The sequence below is a fragment of the Mytilus galloprovincialis genome, chromosome 9, assembly GCF_965363235.1.
Source record: "Mytilus galloprovincialis chromosome 9, xbMytGall1.hap1.1, whole genome shotgun sequence".
In the NCBI taxonomy this organism is placed as follows: domain Eukaryota; kingdom Metazoa; phylum Mollusca; class Bivalvia; order Mytilida; family Mytilidae; genus Mytilus; species Mytilus galloprovincialis.
In genome coordinates this window covers 66460249-66487912 of record NC_134846.1, presented here as the reverse complement: position 1 = coordinate 66487912, position 27664 = coordinate 66460249, and the positions used below count along the sequence as shown (strand labels likewise).

Below are 27664 nucleotides of genomic sequence, written 5' to 3'. Positions count from 1 at the left end.
GGCTTAGATCTTTGAAACTAAAAAGCAATTAGAGAAAATTTGACACGGTGAAAATGTTCATCAGGTTAAGATCTATCTGCTCTGAAATTTCCATACAAATCAGACAACCCGCTGTTGAGTTGCTACCTCTGAATTGGTAATATCAACAAAATTTTGCAGTTTTTGGGTAATTCTCTTAAATATTGTTATAGCTAGAGATAAACTGTAAACAGCAATAATGTTTAGCAAATTACGATTTACAAGTAAGACAAGTGACCAAAATTGGATCCTTTAAGGAGTTATTGCCCTTTTTAGTCAATTTTGGACAATTTTTCCCGAGGCTAAATTTTTGTAATAAAAAAATTTCTTTACTTTATCTACTGGGCGAAATAGAATTAAACTTGGCCATTATCTTCAATAGGGTATCTTAATGGGAAAATGTACTATCCTTGACCCTGCCATCCCACCAACATGGCAGTCATGTCATGATGACAGAAATAATAGAACATAAGGATTTAAATACCTATAGAAGTCTATGGGAAATTGTGAAATTAATATTTTAAATGGCCAAACAATTTGAAAACTAATTTAAATAATGATAAGGGGTCTTCAGTAACTATTGTAAGACTATATACAATGGGATGGCCTGCTTTTAATTTAACTACTGGGCGAAATTTAACCAAATTTGATGGCCTCAATCATTATTATGGTATCTAAAACTATTTGTTTGATTTTGACCTTATTTTACATGATTTCCAAAACCACAGTATAGATACAGGTAAGCGACATATATATAGGCTCTTGAGAGCCTCGAGTTATATATAGCTGGCATTTTGATGTTTAACTATTTATTAAAAAAAAAAAAAGGAAATAGACTATGAAGATGACTGGCTATACATTTTGGACACATTCAATTTATTTCATCACAATCTTACCTTATTGGAAGTATATATTTAAAATATTTGTCATTGACAATGACTGGCAATTGTTGCAAAATGCATATCCTCTATAGGATTGCCAAGATTCTGTCTTCACGAGTATCTAAAGTCTAGGCATATACAAAAATCGCGTGGAAACAGCCAGTTCCAAAACTCAAGAGTTAAAATTTTACCAACCCGCTTTCAACTTTAGTTTTCAAACTTCAGTTCGCGAATGATTTCAGGGTCTTTTAGAAAATTACCACCTTCGGATCCGTACTATCGACGTCTGAAATATGTGCATTTCAAGACAATCTAATTACAATATTGATCTCTGATGTCGTTATACTACTCATATGTCGTATAACGAAATCAGAGACCAATATTGTAATTAGATTGATTTCAAGAATATTTTAATGAAAATAATGCTCGTGTGTGTCAGTGGCAGCAACAGCTTCTTTATATTCTCTGGTACTTGATCTTTAATTTCTATTTCATCTTATAGATTTTGGAATTAACATTTCAGTTTGCTTATTGTTCATTTTATTAAAAAAAAAGAGTGATTTACAGTCCTTGAATTGGAATATTGTTAAATCACGACATAAGCGTATAAAACAAACATTCTTAGCAGTTTAGACTTTTCTTTTACTATAGGTTCCAAAAACCAAAGCTTTAGTTTCATTAAAGCGTTTGCTGCTTATATTTATCTGAAAATTTCAGGTAATATTCGCATGAAAATCGTGTGATTTTTTTCGGGTCCTCTTCACAGTCATCGTTTTCAGTATGTCGATTTCTATGGGGAAAACAGAGAGAACTACGTGTATTTGGATTTAAACTACAGGTATTTGTTTCTGGCAAAATATTTCTATGTAGATATATAGGAAGATGTTGCCAATGAGACAACTCTCCTTCCAAGTCACAATTTATAAAAGTATACCATTATAGGTCAAATGGGAAAACCAACGGTCTTATCTATATAAAAAACGAGAAACGCTTATGAACCATATAAACTGAACATCAGATTGCGCTGACTTAGGACAGGTTCAAACAATTGCAGCCGGTTAAACGTTTTAATGCTACCAAACCTTCTCCCTTATCTGAAACAATAATGTAACATCACAACATAGAATTAAAGAGGCTGAGATTTCGTATGTCGTGCAACGCACAGTTATTTTAGACGCACAGTTGTTTTAGAGCGAACAATTGTTCACAAATTAGCCATATATTTATTTTCAAGCTAGCGTCCACGCTAGCAACCACTGCCTATGGTTACGCTACAACAATCTTAAATAATAAACGTTTATATTTTAAAATGATGTATTGAAGATTTATATATCCTTCATACTTATATTTTCTTGCACTTTTAGTTATAATATATTTAAAAATAACTTACAAGATTTTGACATTACTTTTTTACCGTGACCTATGAGGTATATTATAAGAAGTACTTCAATGTATATCATAATGATTGAAAAACAGGAATTTGCAAGGGAGGTAATAACCTTATTTAAAATAAATGAACAGATTTATAATAAATTTTATATTCAGAATTTGATTGCGTATCTATAGTAATATATAATGTAAATGTTATTTTAGAAATCTTGAACTTTATCATTACACATTTTAATGACCCATTTTTATACGACGGTTTTGAGAATCCGGAAAACGAAGTTATACTTGATAGTCAGTGATAAGCGCTGGAAAAGTTTATTTCCCCCAGCTTCATTATACAGGTTATATAGGTCATATGTTCGAAAATTTAAGATTACCAGTAGAATTATGAAAAGAAGTCCTGGTTGAACTACAACGTGTATAAATATACATCGGAAACCAATCATATGTCTACTTTAATTTTCAGAAATGCGATTAAAACTTAGTCAAGTCATAATGACATAAAAAGAAGTTTTTCAAACCAATTTATCTCTCCATGAATTATCATAATCATCAATTCATATAAAGCAATAAGCTATCTGTATATTTTTGTCAAACTGAACTTATGCTTGTGTATCCTTCGTCTTTTTGTTATTCCGGCAATATCTGAAATCTCTTGTGGTACTCGGGGCAGTGTATCAGCGGATCACCTTATCGAAAAGGTCGAAGTGTCCCCCGATGGTTGAGGCCAGTCTTTTTAAAAATAGGAGAATATGATTATTGCTAATGATATAAATGAGACAAGTCTCCACCAACAAATTTCCGTCATTTTAATCCCTAAAATTTTGTCCAAGAGAGATATGCGCAACATACTGTTCAACAGTGTTGTGTATGCGTTGTGTATGGTATTTAAAAATGAGTTATCTTTCTTAGACCAAACCGAGTCTTCATCGATGTCTGCCAATTGTCAAAGTCAGATTTATGGGTAACAGCCAGGACAGGTCACTAGTTCGGAGCTCCATATATTGTTACATCATAACCTCTTCACTAGCCCTACTTATAGTGCCTTGACGCTCCTTCCCTTTGAAAAAAATCCTGGACATAATCTGATTTGATGCGTTTTATCACTTGAAACCTCTTAATTCCACCATAATTATCAGTTTATATACAAAGGGGCTTCTACGGAAGCTTTGCATAGCAAGGCCGTGACTAGACATTTTATTTTAGTGAGGCAAAACAAATGTTTTTTGGAGGGTACTGAATGAATGGTGCAAAATCCTGCATTCTAGGCATTTCCAGAGAGTTTGATAATGTTTTAAATTTGGACACTTTTTATATAAATTTTTCATATTTAAAGACATTTACTAACACCAAATGTTTAACATCTTTATTTATTAAAAATTTATATGTCACATACAATTCCAAATAGCAATGTGAGTCTGTCGCAAGAACATAGAACACACATCGATTCAGTAGATATTGCCAATTTTTCTATGACCGGTTTTGTCACATCGTTTCAGAATATTTGGTCTGCTGGCATCCTTATCGCCATGAACATGGAGCATGGCAAGACAGCATATTAATCTCTCGCCACTCATGCATGCCCTTTTCCAAGTTTTTAGTCGTTTCGGGGCAGTCTGTGTTTCTAGCGGTAGCACACTATTAGTTAGTTTACTTGTATGATATGGGTACAGGGGAATTGGAATAGAATTTTCGACGTTTACATGGAGGTCCGTGATTTCAAATTATTTCTGGAAATAGTTGGTGGTAAGATATTTTAGTTCAGAATCTATAAATTTAGGGGTTGGGGTGTCCGATTTCAAAATCCCGAATATAAAGACATGAAATTCTGTAGTCCCGAATATAAGTAAAAATAAAATCCTGTTTTCTACCGTTCCTCAATTATGTCAAATCGAAATACGGGATGTTCTTTCAATTTTTAAGGTTAAAGAAACATGGATAAAAACTAATCCTGCATGTTTCATATTATTTATATTTTGTTTATCTGTAAAGAGAACGAGTAAATTTGGTGAAAAGGAGAAATGAATATGCAGACAGGACTGCCCCCGTGCGTTGCCCAGTACTTGATTTGTCAGTCTACTTAACATCTTTGGACTAGTTCGAATAAAGTTAGATTCAATACTCAGACTCTATTCACAAACAACATTAGTTTACTAGAATTATTCCGTTTTTACCTTCAGTATCGCTATTCCTTTTTCTGCCATGCAGAGCCTGTTTTTAACCAGATATCCACGAGGATTTTCGCTACTAGGTTAATGTAATCGAAACTGAACATCACCTGTTGGGATGCTGAGTTATATACAGGAAGAATAATTTAAAAGGAATGATGAAAAGTTATAGAAATTAAGGTTGACTTATATTTTGTATTTAATTACCATAAAAAAATCTGTGTCGAAATTTTAGTGAGGCAATTGCCTCACTTGCCTCAATGGAAGTTACGGCCTTGCATAGACAATCTGTAAAATGAAAAAAATAATTTTCAATTAATGTATATTTGTGACAGAAACGAGTCCGTCAATATATTCCGAGCACTAGTATTTATTGTAATCGGCACCAATATGGCTTCAATATACATTGTATAGATAATATAATGTTTTCTGGTTAAACCGTAGAAAAATGTAACATTTATTCGAATAAGAAATCGGAAGGGAGATTATCTATAAACAGGACTACGTTGTCTAATGTTGTAATGGAAACAATTCGTTTGAAAAAGATACATGGGGAAAATTCTGTTTGATAAAAAAATGTGAAAGCAGTTCGTTGATCGATATTTAAAGTAATGCTGTTTGCTTAACATTCAGTATCTTCAGTGGCAAATATTATTTTATTACACAAATTACAAATTGGTATCATTACACGTCTTTGGTATCGTTACACGTCTTTGGTCAAGTTACACATCTTTGGTATCGTTACACGTCTTTGGTATCATTACACGTCTTTGGTATCATTACACGTCTTTGGTATCATTACACGTCTTTGGTATCATTACACGTCTTTGATATCATTACACGTCTTTGGTATCATTACACGTCTTTGGTATCATTACACGTCGTTGGTATCATTACACGTCTTTGGTATCATTACACGTCTTTGGTATCATTACACGTCTTTGGTATCATTACACGTCTTGTTCTTTACCTTGATTTGTATCTTGGATTTGTTAGAATTGAATAAAGAAAAATCAACTGTCTCTAACCTACCAATGCCGCCGCGATGGTTATGTCAACAGCAAGCTGGTGCACACTGGTCCACCCTGGACCACTAACACACACAGGTATCGATTAAAACTATATGGTCATTTTATTTATCACTTAGCCATGCGCGTATTTCGGTTGTACATGTATATATCCTGACTTTAAATTGTTTGGCTTTGAATGCGTGATGAAACCCAGAAAAGTGCTTGCGTTGAATGAAATTTAGGAAGTGTTATTTTCAATTTTCATTCACGTGCGACTAGGTCGTTGCACATAGTGTCATTGTTCAAATCCGAGCGCAACCAAAAAACGAAGTATAACGACACAAATGTGTAAGGTGAAAATTAACTAAATACTTGTATACATGTAAATCCACTGGATTATTTCAATTAATTAAGTCACTATATAGATATGTTGATGTATATCTATTATATAGTCATTTTATAAAATTTACTATTTGCAAAACTATAATTATATATGTGTATTATTCTTGATAAATAATGATGTTTTTGTCCCAGGAAGATTGATATTTTTGTCCAAAGTGGATAACCCTGGCCTCACAAGTTTTTGGAACTTTTGGTCCTCGGCGATCTTCAACTTCGTAGTTGTTATGGCTATCAAACTTTTTACATCTGAGCATAGTTTTGTGTGGACGTAGCGCGCGTCTGGCGTATAAAAATATTTTTTAACCTGTAACCTTTTGATGGCTATTATTCGTTTGTTTCTCTGTCCTATATTTTCTCCCATTTATCTGTTTATTAATTGTAACCCTGTCGTGTAATGTTGTCATTTTAATGTTATAATTAACACTGTCATTAAAGCGGGAGGTTTGACATGCCACAAAACCAGGTTCAACCCATCATTTTTTCATAAAATGCCCTGTACCAAGTCAGGAAAATGGCCATTGTTACATTATAGTTCGTTTCTGTGTGAGTTACGTTTCGGTGTTGTGTCTCTGTTGTGCCGTAGTTCTCTTATATTTGATACCTTTCCCTCAGTTTTAGTTTGTAACCCGGATTTGCTTTTTCATTAACGATTTATGAATTTTGAACAGCGGTATACTACTCTTGCCTTTATTTATACAAGTTATGACTGGTGCCATATATGGAACAGGATCTTCTTACTCTTTAGGAGCACCTAATATCACCCTGGTTTTTGATTGGTTCGTGTTGCTCAGTCTTAAAGTGTTTTGTATTCTGTTGTTTGTGATTTGGTCTTTCCCCGCCTTTTTTTTTGCCATAGCATGGGTAATTAGTTCGCTTTAGACTTGTGAGTTTGGTTATTGCTTTGGTCTCTTACTCCTGTCTCATAATCTGACCACTGTATATTGATTGCTTTTAGTAGGGGTTTTATTTTGCCATGGCGTTGTCAGTTTATTTTATGCGTTTGACTATCCCTTTGGTATAATCACCTGATCTTTTATAGCGATTATTACCTTGCTACTAGAAATGGATTTACTGCACACAACTTCCATTTATTAAGCCCTGTGTATGACTTAAAGGGACCTAAAGAGAATAACCAAACACCCAAGATCGACTTTGCCTGAGGGAGTTGAAACCATAGTTTCTTCATAATTTCTGAAATTATTTACAGGCAGTTTTAAAACAAATAGGTTATAAATCATGGCAATGCCAAAGCTGTCTATACCATCGGATACCAACAGTACACCAGCGTGCAGTTGTGTCGACCCAGTGCCAGTAAATGAAAATAACACTTTAAAATGTTCGTGAGTCCGGAGCACTTTTCTAAACTTAACTTCCTCAAGAACGCGCAAACCCAAACTATTGCAAATGCATGCATAAACAGGTAGAAAAATTCTAGAGATAGATGGCATGGGGGCATACAAAGAAATGCTCGATTTATCTCAGGTCAACCTTGCCTGAGAAAGGTATAGAGCTTTATGTTCTAAGTAACCTATGATGTCAATGGAGAATATTTAAAATGAAATAGGTTATATATTATAAAATGTCAGTTCCGAAGCACTGACTATTGAGCTGCCGGGGAACAACAGTACACCATGCTGCAGTGGTATCGACCCAGTGGTAGTAATTGATGCATCACTTATATATTTTACATGTAATCGTTTTCTTGTCAAGTACACATTCATTCACCTTATAATGTTACTTGAAAACCTGAGAGTATTGCGGCAGGAAATTGAATGGGCGTCTTCTGCTGTTTCTGTGCAATAACGCCTTGAGCTCACATGCATGGTCACAATCATCGTTGGAGTAAATAGTTTAAAATGTGTTCGACCACCTCGACCGCCAACCAACATATCCGAAATGACTAAAATAAAACATAGGGGGAATTAAATGCAAATTTTGTCTACTATCTTCACTTGAAATCCGCGATAAATAAAGAAAGACTGTCAGGGGCAGAAATGCTCAGAATGTTGAAATTTACCACCTATTCATATACATCAAAACTGTATGACGACTTCTTTTAAGAGTTGTTGTCTTCAGTAAAATACGATTTTACTGAAGTTTTACTGAAGTTTTTTGAATTTTTGCATATTATGTTGAACACATTTGCATGATATCATGATAACTATAAGAGATAGTCATTTAAATAGCAAAAATGGTCAACAAAACGAGACCATCAAATAAGTCAGATTTGTCAAAATCGTCAGTAGATTCTTTATTCTTTATACACAACTAGGTTCCTCAAAGCCTCTAGTATGTTCTTGGCATGGCATTGTCAGTTCATTTTCAGCTTATGAGTTTGGATATCTCTTTGATATCGTCCATCTTTCTGTGATAATTGTTTGATGCTTTAATTTTTAGTGATCACAAAATGATCGCTTTTGACAATTTTCACTTATATTGTACCGTTCAGGTGATATGGTCTGATTTGATAAGGAAAGTGCAATTTATTTCGATTATATGCGATTGTGCTGGAATGGTTGTGCTTCATTTCTTTTTATTTTTATTATTATCATTTGAATATGTTTATAACGGCAAAATGGAGACCAAGAAATGTTTTGACGATTTTACTATGGACGTTCGGGAATTACGGACCTTACCTGCTTTTAATAAATAGACACAATTAGGAAGAAAAGCTCGGTTTATTCTCATTTGACAGCCTTTGGTTATTATTTTGCTTTTGCTGTGGTACTCAGTATATATAGAATAGAATAGAATATATATATATGTGATCAATTGAAGATATGCCCCAAGAGCAAAGTGTTTTAGAATGAAATTCAAAACAGTGTAGCTGTGGCCATTGATTGACACATTAAAATCATCCATTGACTGGGACAATTTAGGTGAACGTTTGTATGTAACGACCAATGCTCACTATGTACTTTTTAAAGACACTTAAACTATGGGGTCACCAAAGGTTCTCAACACCTAAATAAAGTAATTCGAAAAATTAATCAGAAATAACACGATATTTTGATTTATATCAATTATATAAATCAAAACACAAAGGTTATTCCTGATTAATTTTTCGAATTATTTTATAATTAAAGGCGTTAAGAAACCTTTGGTGACCCCACAGTTTAAATGTCTATCGTAGGTACGTCGTGGACAGTGGTCGTTACAGACAAACGTTCACGTAAATTGTCCCAGTCAATGGATGATTTTAATGTGTCAATCAATGGCCACAGCTACACTGTTTTGAATTTCATTCTATTGTTATATTCTCAACGTTTTTGGGATGTGGATATAGGGAATAAAACAAGGTTTTTGGGATGTGGATATAGGGGATAAAACAAGTTGATGGATGTGGATATAGGGGATAAAACAAGTTGAAAAGGTGAATATAAGGGATGAAAAAGTGGGAATGTGGGATAAAATGGGATAAAACCTTAGTAACCGATAAAGAGTTGAGAAAAAGGATAAAATTAGGAACAAAATAAAGTTTGTTTAAAAAAGCGGGATTTGGGAATTGAGAATCCCCGTCATGGATACCCCTAACATATTACTTTTTATTATCGATTAGTTTCTTTCTTAAATGCCGTCATGACATATCATTGAAGCTTTTTTACAGTTGAATTTTAATATGCAGTCATTCAATATTAAGTGCGGGTTAGCTTTGTAAAATATTGATGATGGTGTCGATTAAACCAGCTCACGTTTGATATTTCAATATTTATATTCCATATAAACTCCTCAATTTACATCGATCTGCCTTGGTTTAGTATAATATCTAATATTGTCGTATTTGTACAGATTATATATAAAATCATTGATTTTGTATGATGATAAATATTTACTATAAGTACGTCCACCTTTTAACTCTGACGACAAAATTAATTGAAATCTAGCATTTATAAACCATCGATTTGCAATTACTCCCAATGATTAATTATTCAGTCACTGATTGCTCAGAAAATTGTATCAGAGCGAGTAATTGAGAAAACTGAACATTTTAAAGTATTTTCATGATAAATTAATAGTTCTAAGTGGTCGTTTGCTTGTTTCTTTGAATTATTTATGCATGTGTTACATTGTAAATCATTTTATGTCAAAACCGTCAAATTTTATCGCTCCTTTAATAACTTTGTCAATAGTATTACGCTTGTTATCTGTTCCTTCTCCACAGAAGAACGTAGGCTACTTGAATTAAATGCAATATATTCTAAATTCCATGATAATTTTATCTCATGGTCTACCTTTTCTTAAAATAACGCCAGTTTTCTCCCCCACGAAGTCAACTCTGACCCTAATGACGTTTTTGATGCATCCTCCAATGGAAAATCTATTGAACGGTATGAGAACAGAGAGTTTACGATGTTATTAATATTTTTACTGGATCTTTACACCTAAAAGATTTTCAGTGTCTTCTCCGAGTGTATAATATGTAAACAAAAAATCGTATATACCAGTAGCAGTGAAGTGTAAACACTAGCAAATATACATCCGTCTTAACCAGGCTAGCTATGAATAGGATTTTACCTTCTCACTATAGTAAACATTAACATGTGGAAACGCTGTCAATATTCAATTGTGCGTATAGGTCAATACAATTACATATACTATGTGGAAATAAATAGCAGTTACCTTTGCCGTTGAGATTTAGTACTAATGCGTGTTGGGAGCTTTAACTTAATACATTTTACAAGGCTTTTTCGTAATAACAATACGAGGTCAGTCGTCTCATATTTTACGTGCATTCATTTGAATTTTATTACTGTTATGAGGCTTAGATGATCGTAATCCGACCAGGAATCCATTCAAGCTGGATTCGTACAGAAGTTCTATTAACTCAAGACGATCACCGCGGACTTCAGCCGTGTCGTACAAGCGGGGTAGAAATACCCCGACTAAAATGTCCGGTGATATGGAATACGATAAATCTAGTCATTCTCTAGAAATAACGGAGGAATATGGAAACATGGAGATATGGTTAGATGCTCATCCAGAATTTGTTCATGACTACTTTGCCAGAAAAGCCAAAAAGAGCATGGTAGATGGATGGCTTTTATCACATGCCCTTGCACATAGTCCGTCGCTTCAGTTACCTGGAGATAACAATTCTAGTGGTTCTAATTCAAGGAATAATTCTGGGACTAATACCCCAGTTAGGAAGATCTCAGCCCAAGAGTTTGACCGTGGGGACACTTTAGATCCAATTATTTCAACTATTGACGGTACGCCGACATTCTTAGGACCTTCTACCAGTTGCCAGAGTTTGTCTTCAAAATGCCACAGACGTTCAAGAAGTGAATTAAAAGCTTTAGACGAAAAGGAGTTGATGTACGAACTTGTAATAGATATATGCAATGATTTAGACGTAACAAGTTTGTGTCATAAAATTCTACAAAACGTTTGTTGCCTGCTTAATGCGGATAGATGTTCTTTATTTCTGGTACATGGAAGAGAGTCCGAAGAACGTTATCTTGCACCCAAACTGTTTGACGTAAGTGCGGACACCACATTGCAAGAAGTGTCCGAAAATCGTGGACAGTCAATTAAGGTTCCCCTTGGAACAGGTATAATAGGAAATGTTGCTCAGACAGGGGAGCCACTAAATATTCCGGATGCTTACAAGGTTAGTTTTATTTTCAAACTGATAAAAAACAACTTCATATCAAGTGAACCTTTGTTTATTGATTGTGCTTAAAGTCAGGTATAAAACGGGTCAAAAAGATACTACAGAAGGCCCTTTTGACACTAGCACCTTTCAATGTCTATCAGTGTAGATATGCTATCTAAGCAAGCAGTGAGTTGCATAATTCACTCTTCTAAGTCTACATAATATAAGACATGTAAAGAGTATGCAACAGATATTTTAATGTGTTTAAATACTCTAAAACATCTATTGTTATAACACATATACAGAGTATGCAACAGATATTTTTATGCGTTTACTCTTAAAAACTATAAAATATTCTCACACTGATTTACAAAAGTTGGTAATACATTGTAATGATATGATTTAAATGTATCAGAGTAGAACATTCATAAAAGGACTAAAATTGAATGAATTTGGATATATCGGTCTGAAGATGTCACAGGTCGCTGACAATTGCGTCACGAGACCGGTCTATGACATTATACGACATTGTTTTATTAATTGATACTATGTATAAAGGATATAAGTATACCATTTAAACCTTTTATGTGATTTTATGACTCGTTTGTAATTCATAAAATCTACAGTTGTACGCTCGTATTGTCATATGTGAAGGGTGAAAAATTTGGCAACAATTATTAGTGACAGAACGTAGTAAATAGTTTTGTTTAAATTGTGCAGACCCTATCGGGAGCCTGTAATATATACATGTAAATCTATAACATTGTGCAGACCCTATCGGGAGACTGTAACATATACATGTAAATCTATAACATTGTGCAGACCCTATCGGGAGACTGTAACATATAAATGTAAATCTATAACAAGACTGTCAAATTTGAACATTGGCTTTAAGTCAAGATAAGGCATTTTTTTACGAACAAACCTTGAATACAATATTATTATAAGTAAACTTCAGTAGCAAGAGTTCAGATCAGTAATTCATGCAAACATAAATCTCCTGAAAATAAATATATGCCCATTGTGAAGGGATTTAGATATAATGTAGTATAATTTAGACATAGAATATCTTTATTACAGCTTACTGACGACAAATCCTCTTTCAATGCTTATAATCCACGGACGACTTAAAAGTTATTTACACATTTAAATTAAATAAGTTTTAGATGTAATATCCTGTTTAAATTTATCAAAATAAATTATCTATGCAAGCGTTAAATTATAATCTTTGAGTTTGAGCACGTAAAGCTTGCATACATAATTTTATAAACGAAAGAATTCCGACCAATATTACCATATCAATACATATAGAGACATAAATCTAGATATACCAAAAGTCTACTAGAACACCATAGTGTATACAAACCTTACAAAACAATGATAGGTATCGCCACATTTCATTGCCTTTTAGAAGTGATAAGGCAGCAACCATTTGATTTTCTTGGGGGGGGGGGGGGGGGGGCTATGGTTTTTTTTGGAAAAAAAGTTTGTTTCCAGTTTTTGGAGAAAAAAATAATTTGTTTTTGATTCTGAGAAAAAAAATTTGTTTGTTTCACCCTCAGCTGCCACTATATGTAATGCTAAAATTGAAAGAAAAAAATTGTTTTCGACTTGTCGCGAAAAAAATAGATTGTCGTTGATTGATGTTATGATCTGAGGTTATGATACAAAGTGGCAAATTGTATGTTCATTACCAGTGACCAGTTGAGAGTGTCCCTCACACGTCAATTCACTATACCAAATAACTTAAACAGTACTATATGCTGTGTATGATATCAGAAAAAGCTCGCATACGAGCGACACACTGATCCGTTTGTATGTTCAATATTAAAATTTTGTGCAGATTTGTAAGCATTGTAGAAGACGTTTTCAGAGAGTTGTATTATCTCTTTCTTCGCAATTATATTCCTGTAACATTTGTGCAACTTTGGTTTTGTGTAGGACCCAAGTTTCAAACTTGTATTAAGGAGCCCAATTATAGGACAAGTGTACACCACTGACATGCCGATTATTGATAAATTTACTTCAAAATATTTAAGAAACCACAGATTTATTAACAAGTTTTTTGGTATATGCTTGAACAATTATCATAAATGTTTTCCGGAGTAACATATTTGAAATTTACATATAGCATATGTATTTAGAAACAAAATGAATCACTGTACATTATTCATTCTTTAAAAAAATGTGCCTAACTATAATGGGCTCTTAATCCTAAAGGATTTTAAGTTGCTGTTTTAACAACGACTGAGGTGAAATAAAGCAAATATGAAACTTAATAATTTCTGTAAATATTTATTTAACATCGTTCAAACAGCTCTCTGGAAAAGATATTCTTGTGTGTAAAATTAACGAAAGAATTTAGGATATCCGTCGATATATATATATGATTTGCATTTTGATAGTAATTTGAAGTAATTAATGTAAAACCACGTTCTAGTAAAAACTTTTTTTCAACATATATACGTATACAACTTCAAAGGCACTGTTAAATTGATTTCATTGACATATATATATATATATATATATATAAAGAGAACTTCGTCGGTTTTTTTGGTCTGCAAAGAATTTCGACTTATGGAGAGTAAAGCCATTGATAATCAAAATAAACAAACCGATAGACAAAATCAAAAATCGAAGAGGAATCCGAGAAATATATCGCGTGTAATCCGATCACTGATTTTCAATTTTAAAGCATGGCGGAAAACGGCGATATCAATCCTTGGGATATATTTTGCAGTTTTCGGAATTTGACAATGGAGCACGATAGTATGAACTTCAAAGAATGATATAATCTTATAAAAGGGATTAAAAAAATTGAAATCACAAGGAAAATGGGAAATATAAGATAATTGATCGGAGAACTATAGTTCTACAAAATTATTCGACTCGCTACAGCTGTGTAAATGGTGGAAAAGATGTTCAAAGCAAGAATAGTGGAGAAAGGCATTTACAATTGCAGGTCTAACTGAATAACATTTAGCTTAGTTATATTCCGAAAATGAATCTTGCAAGCAGCCCTTGAAGTGGTATATAGGGGGATTGAGGTTAAAAACTTGAAGTGGGGATGTTGGATATAGGATTATAAAAAGTGGGGTAATGAAATACACGGGACAAAGATGGGATCAGGAGCAAAACAGAAAAGAGGACTTTGGGGAAAGGAGCACACCGTGTCACCCCGACCCACTCACGATTTTTTGGGGGGCATTATAGAAAAATCTCCCATCTCTGACTCAAAATATGGATAATTTTATGTCAAGGGGCCTATAGTTCACTTTGACAGCTAAAACATAATAATTTTGTACCTTTTTCAGCTAGACAATTTAATCCTTTACGTTAACTTAAAATGCACGAGTCAAACACTACCCAAGTTTGCTTAAATTTGCTTTACAAGTAATTTCTTCTCTCTTCTTATATGAAATATATGGAGTTATATGATTATGATTGTTTTCTTAATATTCGTTATTCACATAAAACTATATACTAGTAAGAAGAAATTAACAATTTCATTTCAGTAACAAGGTTAGACCCTAATAGCAATAAAAATAACAAATATTTGCTACCCCTGGTGCTGCTGAAGATAATAGTGCACGTATACACACAAATAGTAACATGCGCATTGTATTGGCCGGACAAAAAGTCCTGGTACTATTCGTCCGGCTAGCCGCACAAATAGCAACTGCCGAGGTTATATGTTTTCTTCTTTACATTAACAATTACCCATTTATATGAGATATTAATCCTGTTCAAACGTTGGCTCCCTCATTTTCTAAACATTCCTTAATCCTGGAACCCCTACCATAGTAAGCCACTTCTATAACAACTGAACTAATGACGTACACCCTATAGCAAACTAAATTAATGATATTAATCTACTAGGTCAATGAAAGTACCGTTATACTTTGTAACCAGCGATACGTTTTGAAAATTATAGAAGAAGATGACCTTGTTCTTTGTATACTGCTAACTCAAACACTACTAGGAGTCATTTCAACTTAAATATCCGAAAACTAGATAAGTGTCTTAACTAAAGGTTCATTATTTTAAAGGCTGATTGGAAATTGACCCTTGACCCAAATGACCTTAAAATCAACGTTGGCCTTTTCATTCTCAAATGGGACATCAGTGGCGGATCCAGCCATTTTAAAAAGGGGGTTCCCAACCCAGAGTAAAGGGGGGGGGGGGTTCCAACTGTATGCTCCCATTCAAATGCATTGATCGGCCAAAAAAAAGGGGGGTTCCAACCCCCGGAACCCCCCCCCCCCCCCCCACCTGGATCCGCCACTGGACATTGCCTAAACAAATTTGGTAAAATATAGACAGGTTGTTCCTATAATAAGATACAAAACAGAAACCGAAAGTGTGTCCTTAATTAATAATAATAGCTGTTGAGACCTTGACCTTTAACTGATTGACCGTAAAACCAATAGGTAATATCAATAAATGGCAGAATTATTGTTTGCTTCTATTCAATATGATCACTACTTGTGTTGACTTGGAACAAGTTATGTCTTGTCATATTGTGTAGACACTTGTCTATGATCGAAGAAAGTAGGTTGCTATTTTTTGTTTAAAACGTTGGGTTGATGTCTCATAGTCTCAGTCTTTATTTAATCATTGGTTAGATTTGTCTTGCTTCGTTAAGCAATTTAAATTCAAATTTTAAATAACGAATACCGAAATACACTATAAATTTTTGTTCAGTATAATTATATGTTATGTTTTACGTCACTATATAAAATATGCCTTAGAAAAACAACACCGTACGCAATTAATTAGTATACAGGTGAAAGTACATCGTAATTTGACAGTTCTAGAACATGTCTGTATCTTTGATATATGTCCTTGTTACTAATTTTACTATATTAAGGAACATGTATAGTAGACATCTTAGACATGACTTTGTGCGGATGAAAATCTTCTTTTTCGTGATCTCACAATGTAACGGAATAAATTGAAAGTTTCACGCCAAAACATATCCAGCGTAGAAATTAATATAAGGACAGAAACAAGAAAATTCAGGTCTTGTGATTTGGTAACAAGAAATTATAATGAATTTCTATACTCCAATTTATACGATATTTTAAGATTTGCATTTCATAATGATATCCGGATTTCTATGATATAGGATTGATGCTTTTAACGAGTCTTCTGTTTCACTGCTGCTCATTCTATGCATTCCTTCTCGTGGCTGAGTGGGTCTCCATTGCAGTTTAAATTATGAGTATGCTCAAATGGGGCTCTAAGAACTTTACGACAGTGGTGGAACACACCAATCGCAAATTTTTACCTGAAATTTTTTATAGGAGCGATTGTTATGTTTCAAAATCTGTAAATTTCCGTTTTTACAAAATTAGAAATGTAACAACTGCTGCAGATAGGTTTGTGCAGATATTTGTGTGGTGAGCTTTGTGTGCAGATATTTATGTGGAGAGATTTGTGTGGAAAGATTTGTATAGAGAGATTTGCGAGAATATGATCAGCAGTATATGTACCAATGTTATATCTGGTCACGATGATCATTAAAGGATATAAGTGCAATTATAAACGTATAATAATTAATCATAGTAAAAAAGATGATTTATTCGTTTTTATCTTCAGTTCATTACCAAACAGGCAGAATAGACCGCTTAGTATAACAGGTCATCTTGTATTAATCATTCGTCAAGAACCATCTGTTTGTATTGATAGGTTGAACATTTTTTGTGTAATCTTACTTATCTTTATTTTTTAACGAAATTGAAGTAAAGAGGTTAAATCTCAAAGGGCGGCTGTCTTTAACATATAGTTGGTGCTCTGATCAAAGGAAGTGTGTTGCTTTATCTATTAATTTTCGAGTTGCTTCGTTTAAGCTATGTCATCTTTACTTTACGATGAAATACGTGTACATGGGTGCAGGGAAGTAAATGCACGAGATGATATGAGTTATATAGGTACTGCAAAAGAAAAAGAAAGCAGAATGAGTTAAACATAACGAAAAAAGAAATAAACAGGAGCAAATTCAAAAGTTTCACATTAAAGGGGGGGGGGGGTAGAAAAATTCACTTCAAGCGCATTTAAAAAGTTTTGTTTTCGTTTAAATTGTCAATTTTGATTATATTTTACGGTAAGTATGTCAGTACTGTCATGTAATACGGATATTGTTATATTGAAATTTTGCAGTGAAAATTTTGAAATTATTTTAAATTTAGGAGTTAATCTTGCTCAAAGCTCTGATTCCTTGCCCAGCTTCGGCTTTACCTTTTTATCATTCCTATTTTTTTCAACAATTTTCAATAGGCTTTAGATTTTCAAATATTTTGGCCTTTGGTATCTTATATAGTAAACTTGACTTGTTTATTTCAGTGTTATTGCTATCATCATCCTAAGTAGGTTGGTTTCAGTCAAAACTTATCTCGACACTGAAGCATGCTTATCAAACGACATAATACTGTTCGTCATGATACGTCCCGAACGTATACTTAAAATAAAATGTGTACATATTAGTTGGAGAGATACATTCCTGTTGTACTGACTCTATTGTTGAACATTTACATACGGTACTAATCTAATGGCTTTAGATTGGCATAAAGCATGATTAACTTTTGGTTAAGTTACATTTAAAGTGGTAAAATAATTGATTTTAGATGAATATAGATACCGAGTGACTTATGAAATAAACAGAAGCCGTGTTCGTTTCGTCAATAAAAGGTCACCTCGTGTTTAATTTAAATGTATCAACAGTTGTCAAGCATATCATCATAGTATCAAACGGAATCTAGGTATTCTATTCTTTCCTTGGTATACCAAAGTTTAATGCGTTAAAGCCTTTTACACCGAAAGAACACACTAGGTTTATCCTTTGTTGTCTTTGATGTTGCACCTTAGAGTCACATGATCTTTCAAATTTAACACAAAAGATGCATATGATTTGTGAACTTGAAAGGCTATGTTTTAATGCAAATTACTGTAATTAGTAGACAGAGTTTCCATTTGCAGGATCCTTAACAATGACAACTTCCGTTAGAAATCTGACAATCGGCAAGTGAATTTGCAAAGGGAAAACCTGTAGTGAAAGAAAAAATAAACAAACATTTTTTGTTTAAAGTACCTCGAGGATACCTTGGAATATAGAAATTGGTCCCAGTTTCTCCATCTGAGATGCGTTTCCGTTCTCTAACTCAAGTTTGCCACACAATGAAACCTTGAAACTGCCCAGAATGATTGCACATGTATAATGTATAGTTGTGCATGCACTTTTCATTTTAGAGTTAGTCAAAGACCCTCTCCCCCTTTTCAGTGCTCCCATTTAGTATTTCCAATGTATCACATCCTCATTTAAGACTATTCTCGTTTGTTTCTACGTAACCCGGTAGTCTTTGATCCATTTTTTTCGACATCAAAATAAGTACTATACGAAAAGTAATGATGAGGGGGGATAAGAGGGGTCCTGATCCCGAAATCTCGGGCCTATAAACACGAAATCCCGAGGTCCCTAATTTAAATAAATTCAAATCCCGACATCCCGAAATTCAAAAAAAGAATTCCCGGATCAAGACAGGGTCAATCCCGAAATCCCGAGCTTAAAAACACTCAATCCCGGAGTCCCGATAAAGGTCCTATCCCCCTCAATGATATATATTTTGTTTATTAATATTAAAACATTGCTGCTAAAAGACCTTCTTGATTACGCTGTAATGAGTAGGAGAAATACGAATGATTTCTTCCATATTAAATTAAACTAAGGAAAAATTAAGCGATCCGTAAATAATCGTATGAAAGGAAGAGTCGTAATGAAGCTAAGACAGCATTGTGATTCGTGTGACAGCATTCTCTAGCGTTAATAAACAGGAAAATCGACTTTTTACAAACTAAATCTGTAGATTTTATAATGAAGTTGCCTCTTTGATCTTTTATAAAATTCATGAATATTTGTGAAGTTCCCTGTATTTCAGTAAATAGCGACTTTATGATTAAAAAGAAGTAAAGAAGGGTTGTTGTGTGATAAGATTTCTCAACATGTTCCTTACTACGGAAATACCAACACAATTGGAAAAACGTTCAAAGCTTAAAGTTAATAATTTTCTTGTGATCTCAGATGTTTGAAGACAAAACCTAAAGGCTATTTGCTTGGTTTATTTCAGCTAAGGATTTTAATAACTTGTATACATCTTTTATTTCAATGAATAAAATTTCGCTCCTTTGCGTGTAAGATGAGACTAATCTCGGTTTTAATTTGTTTTCAACTATATTGAAAATCAATAAAGAACTGTCATTACATATAATAATTCATACTATGCTTGTCTGCTTCTTTAAATTCCCAGTCCCTTTTACTTCTGGCTTTCCTAAATACATGAAACCATACCTGGTATACCGGACTACCTATACTTTTGGTTAGGTTCTCCGATTTATGTGAAGCGTAATACTGAATCTCATCTTTTGTATTCCGACACATAAAGGCAAAGACTTAAGTACAATTTTCTTCAATCGTTCAGTAGCAAATATTCCATGAGTATTAATGATGACTGAGAACAAATAAAAGACAATAAACAATAAATGTCAATATGTAGGTTTTGAATAGTTGATCGACCTGGATCACAGACCTGGATGAAGGGCGTAAATCTGAATTGACAATTCGTTTGCAAGTAAGAAAAAGAAGTCTGATACTGATAGCCATATCTGAGGGTTTGGATGGGGTTAAATGATTAAAGAATAATGCCCTTAAAAAATGAAAATTAGAGAATAACGGGCAAAAAAAATGAAGATTAGAGAAAGAAAAGGGTTAATTTTTTTGAAGATTAGAGAAAAAAAGGGGTGAAAATTAAATGTTTACAGAATAACAGACCCCCCATCCAGACCCTCATATCTGTAACTCAACATTCATAGTTGTCGTGACTCTCCCTTACATTATAAGGCCCCGCCAAATGTATGATGCATGCACGAGATGAATGTGATCTATTCCATACAATATCCATTGAAATGAGCAAAATAGGTATTGCATGATGATTATGTTTTCCCCCCAAGTTACTGTTAGTTTGATTATATTTGTGTTTATAAACAGTCTATATGTAAGATGTTCAAACCCAGTCTCCTACAATCATAATTCAACATCTTATTAAGGTCTTTCCTTTCTTAAATGGAAAGACCTTACTGTATTTCGTTTGTTTATTATTAGGTCTTTCAACCTTTCAGTTGAAAGACCTATAGGGTTTGTTCTGATTATTATTATTATTATTTTTTTTTTTTTTTTTCTTCCGCCAACTTTTTTTTCCTTCGCTGTTTTTTTGTTTCACAAGATATCGCTTAGATATAAAGTAAATGATATCGAACAGTTAATACGCTTCTGAAACTGACACTGCGTAACAAAAAACTGTACCTTGTAAGAGTTATCTCCCCGAACACTGTTTTTCTTGTGGCCACTACTCCTTCGCAACCGTATAAGAATCAGACAAATTTATTTTTCCAAATTGCTCGTTATATCCTTAGGATGTTCTGTTTCATTTCAACCGAAGCTATCCGGAGACTCCATATGAGAGTTATCCCCCCTTTTATATATGATATCAGTGATATGCATTTCTAACTGGTAAACTATAAGTGATAGAGACCTAGGGTCTTTTGATTTAAGATCCTTGGTCCAAAAAAATGAAAATTAGGTCAAGGTCAAAGGTCAAGGTCAAATTCTAAATTTTGATTTTGGCTTATTTTCACCTTTTTTTCATTAACCTTATAAGATATCGACAAATTTTTTTAACTAAATTGTTAGTTGCGACATGTCGTAACTTATAAATTTTGGTTGCAAGGGTGCGTAAGCAATAAAAGGGAGTTTTCGCCCCTCTTATATTAAGAATTATGCGTAAAGTGATTTTACTCATGAACCATACATATTAAGGAACTAGTGTCTTTTTATTTGAGATGTTTAGTCTATGACCTTGAAATTGAGGTCAAGGTCATAGGTTAAATGGACGTTCTAGATTTTGACCTTTGCTTAAAATTCATATTTATACATCATTAAGCCATAGGAACTGACATTTTCAACTGAATTTTAATATTTTCATATCTAAATAGATCCTTATTGGTTGAAAGACCTTCAATTGTTCTTTGAACAATTGGTTTTTAATTATTATTATTATTATTATTATTATTTTTTTTTTTTTTTTTTTTCTTCCGCCAACTTTTTTTTCCTTCACTGTTTTTTTGTTTCACAAGATGTCGCTTAGATATATGGTATATGATATCGAACAGTTAATACGCTTCTGAAACTGACACCGCGTAACAAAAAATTTCACCTTGTAAGAGTTATCTCCCCGAACACTGTTTTTCTTGTGTCCTCTAAGGCTTTGCAACCGTATAAAAAACCGACAAATTTATTTTTCCAAATTGCTCGTTAAGTCCTCAGGATGATCTGTTTTATTTTGACCGAAGCTATACGGAGACTCCATATGAGAGTTATCCCCCCTTTTTATATGATATAAGTGATATGCATATCTAACTGGTAAACCATAAGTGATAGAGACCTAGGGTCTTTAGATTTAAGATCCTTGGTCCAAAAAAATGAAAATTAGGTCAAGGTCAAAGGTCAAGGTCAAATTCTAAATTTTGATTTTGGCTTATTTTCACTATTTTCATTAACCTTATAAGATATCGACAATTTTTTTTTACTAAATTGTTAGTTGCGACATGTCGTAACTTATAAATTTTGGTTGCGAGGGTGCGTAAACAATAAAAGGGAGTTTTCGCCCCTCTTATATTAAGAATTATGCGTAAAGTGATTCTACTCATGAACCATAGATATTAAGGAACTAGTGTCTTTTTATTTGAGATGTTTAGTCTATGACCTTGAAATTGAGGTCAAGGTCATAGGTTAATTGGACGTTCTAGATTTTGACCTTTGCTTAAAATTCATATTTATACATCATTAAGCCATACGAACTGACATTTTCAACTGAATTTTAATATTTTCATATCTAAATAGATCCTTATTGGTTGAAAGACCTTCAATTGTTCTTTGAACAATTGGTTTTTAATTATTATTATTATTCTTTTTCCTCGTCCGTTTTCAAAGTCCAAAATCAAGAAAAGTACGCAACATATCCAAATGATCTTTGGTATCATGTATCGGAGGTATAATATCTATCTTGTATTAGAATAACCAAGGTTTACTGTTTACCTTATAGGAGTTATCTCCCCAATTACAAAAAACACTGTTATCACTACTCCTCATAAACTATAAGACTTAGCGGCAAATGTTTTTTTTTAAAATGTTCCTTGCCAAAAGTTACAACTTCAAATAACTTTAACCGAAGCGATCCAGTGACCTTTTATAGGAGTTATTTCCCCTTGAATATTTAAATTTTCGATATGCATATAAATCTCATGAACCGTAAGTCATAAAGACTGCGGGTCTTCAGATTTGAGTTCATTGGACCAAAACTAGAAAATATAGGTCAAGGTCAAAGGTCAAGGTCATATTTTAGATTTTCAAAAGTTTTTCATTTCCCTATAACTATTGAACGGTTATAGATACAGAAAAATTAAGCAGTTGAAAATGATTGGTACTTCAAGGGGCAACTTTTTTACATTATGACTATACTGATTTTACCATCATGTAAGGGACATAACTCCCATTGATGGTTTTTAAAAAGCCATTTTTAGGCAAAACTCATTAACAAAAGGTCCTTGACCCATACGGTCTTTTGCATTGACCTTGTGGAGCAATGACCTTGACGAAGGTCACAAGGTCAAAGGTCAAGGTCATCAAATTATGTGTTTTTTGGCACTATTTAAACAGTTTTATGTGTGTTTGAATTCCAACCAACCAATCAATCAATCAATCAATTAATCAATCAATCAATCAATCAATCAATCAATCAATCAATCAATCAATCAATCAATCAATCAATCAATCAATCAATCAATCAATCAATCAATCAAAGCAAGTTTCCGTTTCATGTGTTTAATACGGGATCCAAGGTCTCTTTTTTTCGCTTGTTTTAATTGACACTTTCCAACGTGTTTAACCAACGTGTTTAACCAACGTGTTTTACCAACATGTTTTACCAACGTGTTTAACTAACTAACCAACCAACCAACCAACCAATCAATCAATGCATGTTTCTGTTTCATGTGTTTCATACGGGATCCAATGTTGTTTTTTTTCGCTTGTTTTAATTCAGCCTATCCAACCAACGTGTTTAACCAACGTGTTTAACCAACGTGTTTAACCAACGTGTTAAACCAACGTGTTTAACCAACGTGTTTAACTAACCAACCAACGTGTTTAACTAACCAATCAATCAATGCATGTTTCCGTTTCATGTGTTTCATACGGGATCCAAGGTTTTTTTTCGCTTGTTTTAATTGAGCCTATCCAACCAACGTGTTTAACCAACGTGTTTAAACAACGTGTTTAACCAACGTGTTTAACTAACCAACCAACGTGTTTAACCAACCCACCAATCAATCAATGCATGTCACGTTTCATGTGTTTCATACGGGATCCAAGGTTTTTTTTTTTGCTTGTTTTAATTGACCTTTTCCAACGTGTTTAATCAATCAACGTGTTTAACCAACGAGTTTCACTAACATGTTTAACCAACGTGTTTAACTAACCAACCAACGTGTTTAACCAACCAACCAATCAATCAATGCATGTCACGTTTCATGTGTTTCATACGGGATCCAAGGTTTTTTTTTCGCTTGTTTTAATTGAGCCTATCCAACCAACGTGTTTAACCAACGTGTTTAACCAACATGTTTAACCAACGTGTTTAACTAACCAACCAACGTGTTTAACCAACCAACCAATCAATCAATGCATGTCACGTTTCATGTGTTTCATACGGGATCCAAGGATTTTTTCCCGCTTGTTTTCATTGAGCCTATCCAACCAACGTGTTTAACCAACGTGTTTAACCGACGTGTTTAACCAACGTGTTTAACTAACCAATCAACTTGTTTAACTAACCAACCAACGTGTTTAACCAACCAACCAATCAATCAATGCATGTCACGTTTCATGTGTTTCATACGGGATCCAAGGTTTTTTTTCGCTTGTTTTAATTGAGCCTATCCAACCAACGTGTTTAACCAACATGTTTAACCAACGTGTTTAACTAACCAACCAACGTGTTTAACCAACCCACCAATCAATCAATGCATGTCACGTTTCATTTGTTTCATACGGGATCCAAGGTTTTTTTTTCGCTTGTTTTAATTGAGCCTATCCAACCAACGTGTTTAACCAACGTATTCAACCAACGTGTTTAACCAGCATGTTTAACCAACGTGTTTAACTAACCAACCAACGTGTTTAACACAACCAACCAACCAAACAATCAATGCATGTCACGTTTCATGTGTTTCATACGGGATCCAAGGTTTTTTTTCGCTTGTTTTAATTGAGCCTATCCAACCAACGTGTTTTACCAACATGTTTAACCAACGTGTTTAACCAACATGTTTAACAAACGTATTTAACTAACCAACCAACGTGTTTAACCAGCCAACCAATCAATCAATGCATGTTTCCGTTTCATGTGTTTAATACGGAATCCAAGATCTCTTTTTTTTTCGCTTGTTTCAAGAGACCCTATATCAAGTGTTTAATTAATAAACCAATCATCCAACCAACCAACCAACCAACTAATCAATAAATTAATCAATCGATATATATGATATATTTATTTATGACAGTATAATTAAAAGAAAATGGAAGGAAAGACCTATCAATTATTCAAGAAGAATTGAACTTTAATTTAGATGTATATTTCTTCATTATATGTTTATGAATATGAATTTGATAGTTACCACTTCTATTCACAATGAGACAGCTCTTACCATCAAAAGAGAAACTCATTGATCCATTATACAAATTCATTTGGGCACCTTCTGTAAATTACAGGAGTAATACCAGACAGAAAACAATATTTTCAGCTCATGCTTTCCCATTAACATTGTCTTATAAGTAACTTAATGTAATTGACTTGTTATGGAAGCATATAAGATGGAGCTTTGTATATTAAATTGTGTTCATTTAAGCTTAGGAGATGTTCCTTTTACTGCAGGCGGACAGTTAAGTGAGGGTGATTATCAGTTATGTTCTGAGATAATACATATTTGTCTTATATCCTGCTTCATTGACCAGTTTCCTCAAGTGCAGATAATTGCAAAGCTCTAGAACAACCAATTATTTATGAAAAAAAATATTATAAAAGGTAACATTCTGAAAGACTTTTATTAGGTCTTTCCACTTTTCCGTGGAAAGACCTATTGCTTTTCTTCTGATTATTATTTTTTTTTTTTTTTTTCTTCCGCCTAATTTTTTTCCTTCGCTGTTTTTTTGTTTCGCAAGATGTCGCTTAGAAATTTGGAATATGATATCGAACTGTTTATACGCTTTTGAAACCAACTCTGCTTAACCGAATACTTTACCATATAAGAGTTATCTCCCCGAACACTGTTTTTCTTGTTATCTCTAAGGCTTCGCAACAGTATAAGAAACCGACAAATTTATTTTTCCAAATTGCTCGTTACATCCTCAGGATGTTCTGTTTTGTTTTGACCGAAGCCGTATCGAGATTCCATATGAGAGTTATTTCCCCTTTTGTATTTGAAATTTTGAAATGTATTTTAAACTGGAAAACCTTAAGTGATAGAGACCTAGGGTGTTTTGATTTGAGATCCTTGGTCCAAAAAAATGAAAATTAGGTCAAGGTCAAAGGTCAAGGTCATATTCTAAATTTTGATTTTGGCTTATTTTCACTCATTTTCATAAACCTTATAAGATATCGACAAATTATTTTTACTAAATTGTTAGTTGCGACATGTCGTAACATAATAATTTTGGTTGAAAGGGTGCGTAGACAATGACTGGGAGTTTTAGCCCTATCATATCTAAAATTATGCGTAAAGTGATATAACTTATTAACCACACATATTAGAGACCTAGGGTCTTTTGATTTGAGATCCTCAGTTTGTGACCTTGAAATTGAGGTCAAGGTCATAGGTAAATTTGACGTTCTAGATTATGACCTTTGCTTAAAATTCATATCTTTACATCATAAAGCCATAGGAACTGACATTTTAGACTGATTTTTAATATTCTAATATCAAAATAGATATTTAGTGGTGGAAAGACCTTCAATTGTTCTCTGAACAATTGGTTTTTAATTTTATTTGTTTTGTTTTAACATTTTCAAGAATTGCACTTGCAGTCATTATGTTGTTGTATTTTATACCGATAAAACATATGATGCTTGAGTGCCTTGTGATTGTAATCAGCCAATCTAAGTTACAGATTCCAATGAAACTTAAATGTAATGTAATTATGGAAGTTGAAAACTTAAAAGGAATATACTAGATTGGTGGTTAGAATATATAGAGAATTGATCAACGTCAGTTTTGAATGGACAAAACCTTGCTTTTTTAACTGGACCATATATAATAAAGTATGACTTATGTTCTTGGGACGGATCTGTAGACAGTGCAATACAATTTAGACCAATTAACAATTAATAAGTCACTGCATATATCTAAGGTTATGACAGTCAAACTGTCTCGAGTACATTCAAATGGAAAGTCTAAAATAAGGTCATATTAGACTAGTTCATTTATTTTGAAGTTCATTTTTTGTATCGAATAAGAATATAAAATTCTAGTCACAGTTGGAATTTAATGAGCTGCTAAGATATGACCCCTTGGTTAAAATAATCAGACACATACTGAATGTGAAACATTGTATCTTAGAATAGGTAATAATAAATGAACTAAAACATTATGTCTATGGCTATCATAATCAAAACAATATTGTTATTTATTTTGCATAGATCTAACAAGTTACAAAATCATTTTTTCAAATTTGAACACTTGAATACTTGTAAGGGATTCACTACATTTAATGAATTTTTTATGAATTTATTTTTCATACTAAGGTTTTGCATTTTGTTCAGAAAAATTTGTATACATGCTGATACAGATTCTTGAACAACCTTTAAAAAAAAACTTCCGTTTATCTACTTTCAGGACAGTGTCTTAAATGATAATATTTCATTTCTCAATTTTCAAATATCGATTTACCTTATTCTCAGTCTACTTCTAAAACTTTTTAAGTGATGTTTGCTACTGAAAAGAAATTATATTAAGTTATACATTTACTAGATATAAATTATGATGAGATGCATGATAACTGTTATGTTAGTGTATGGTAAATTAATTTATACATGT

General features: G+C 33.2%; 1 protein-coding gene across 9 annotated transcripts in view; it reads left to right on the top strand.

Moving 5' to 3' along the window:
* The first annotated feature begins 10198 nt into the window (after window positions 1-10198).
* The window catches only part of LOC143045696 (dual 3',5'-cyclic-AMP and -GMP phosphodiesterase 11-like), a 117252-nt gene continuing 99786 nt past the window's right edge, over window positions 10199-27664 (top strand). For 4 of the 9 annotated variants that reach the window (XM_076218398.1, XM_076218397.1, XM_076218395.1 and 1 more), the window contains exon 1: window positions 10200-11479. In XM_076218398.1, the coding sequence (XP_076074513.1) occupies window positions 10757-11479 (723 nt within the window). In that variant the 5' untranslated portion in view covers window positions 10200-10756. Of the gene's footprint in view, window positions 11480-20336; window positions 20473-27664 lie in introns of those variants that run through there. The other 5 variants (XM_076218396.1, XM_076218391.1, XM_076218394.1 and 2 more) reach the window with 4 other exon arrangements.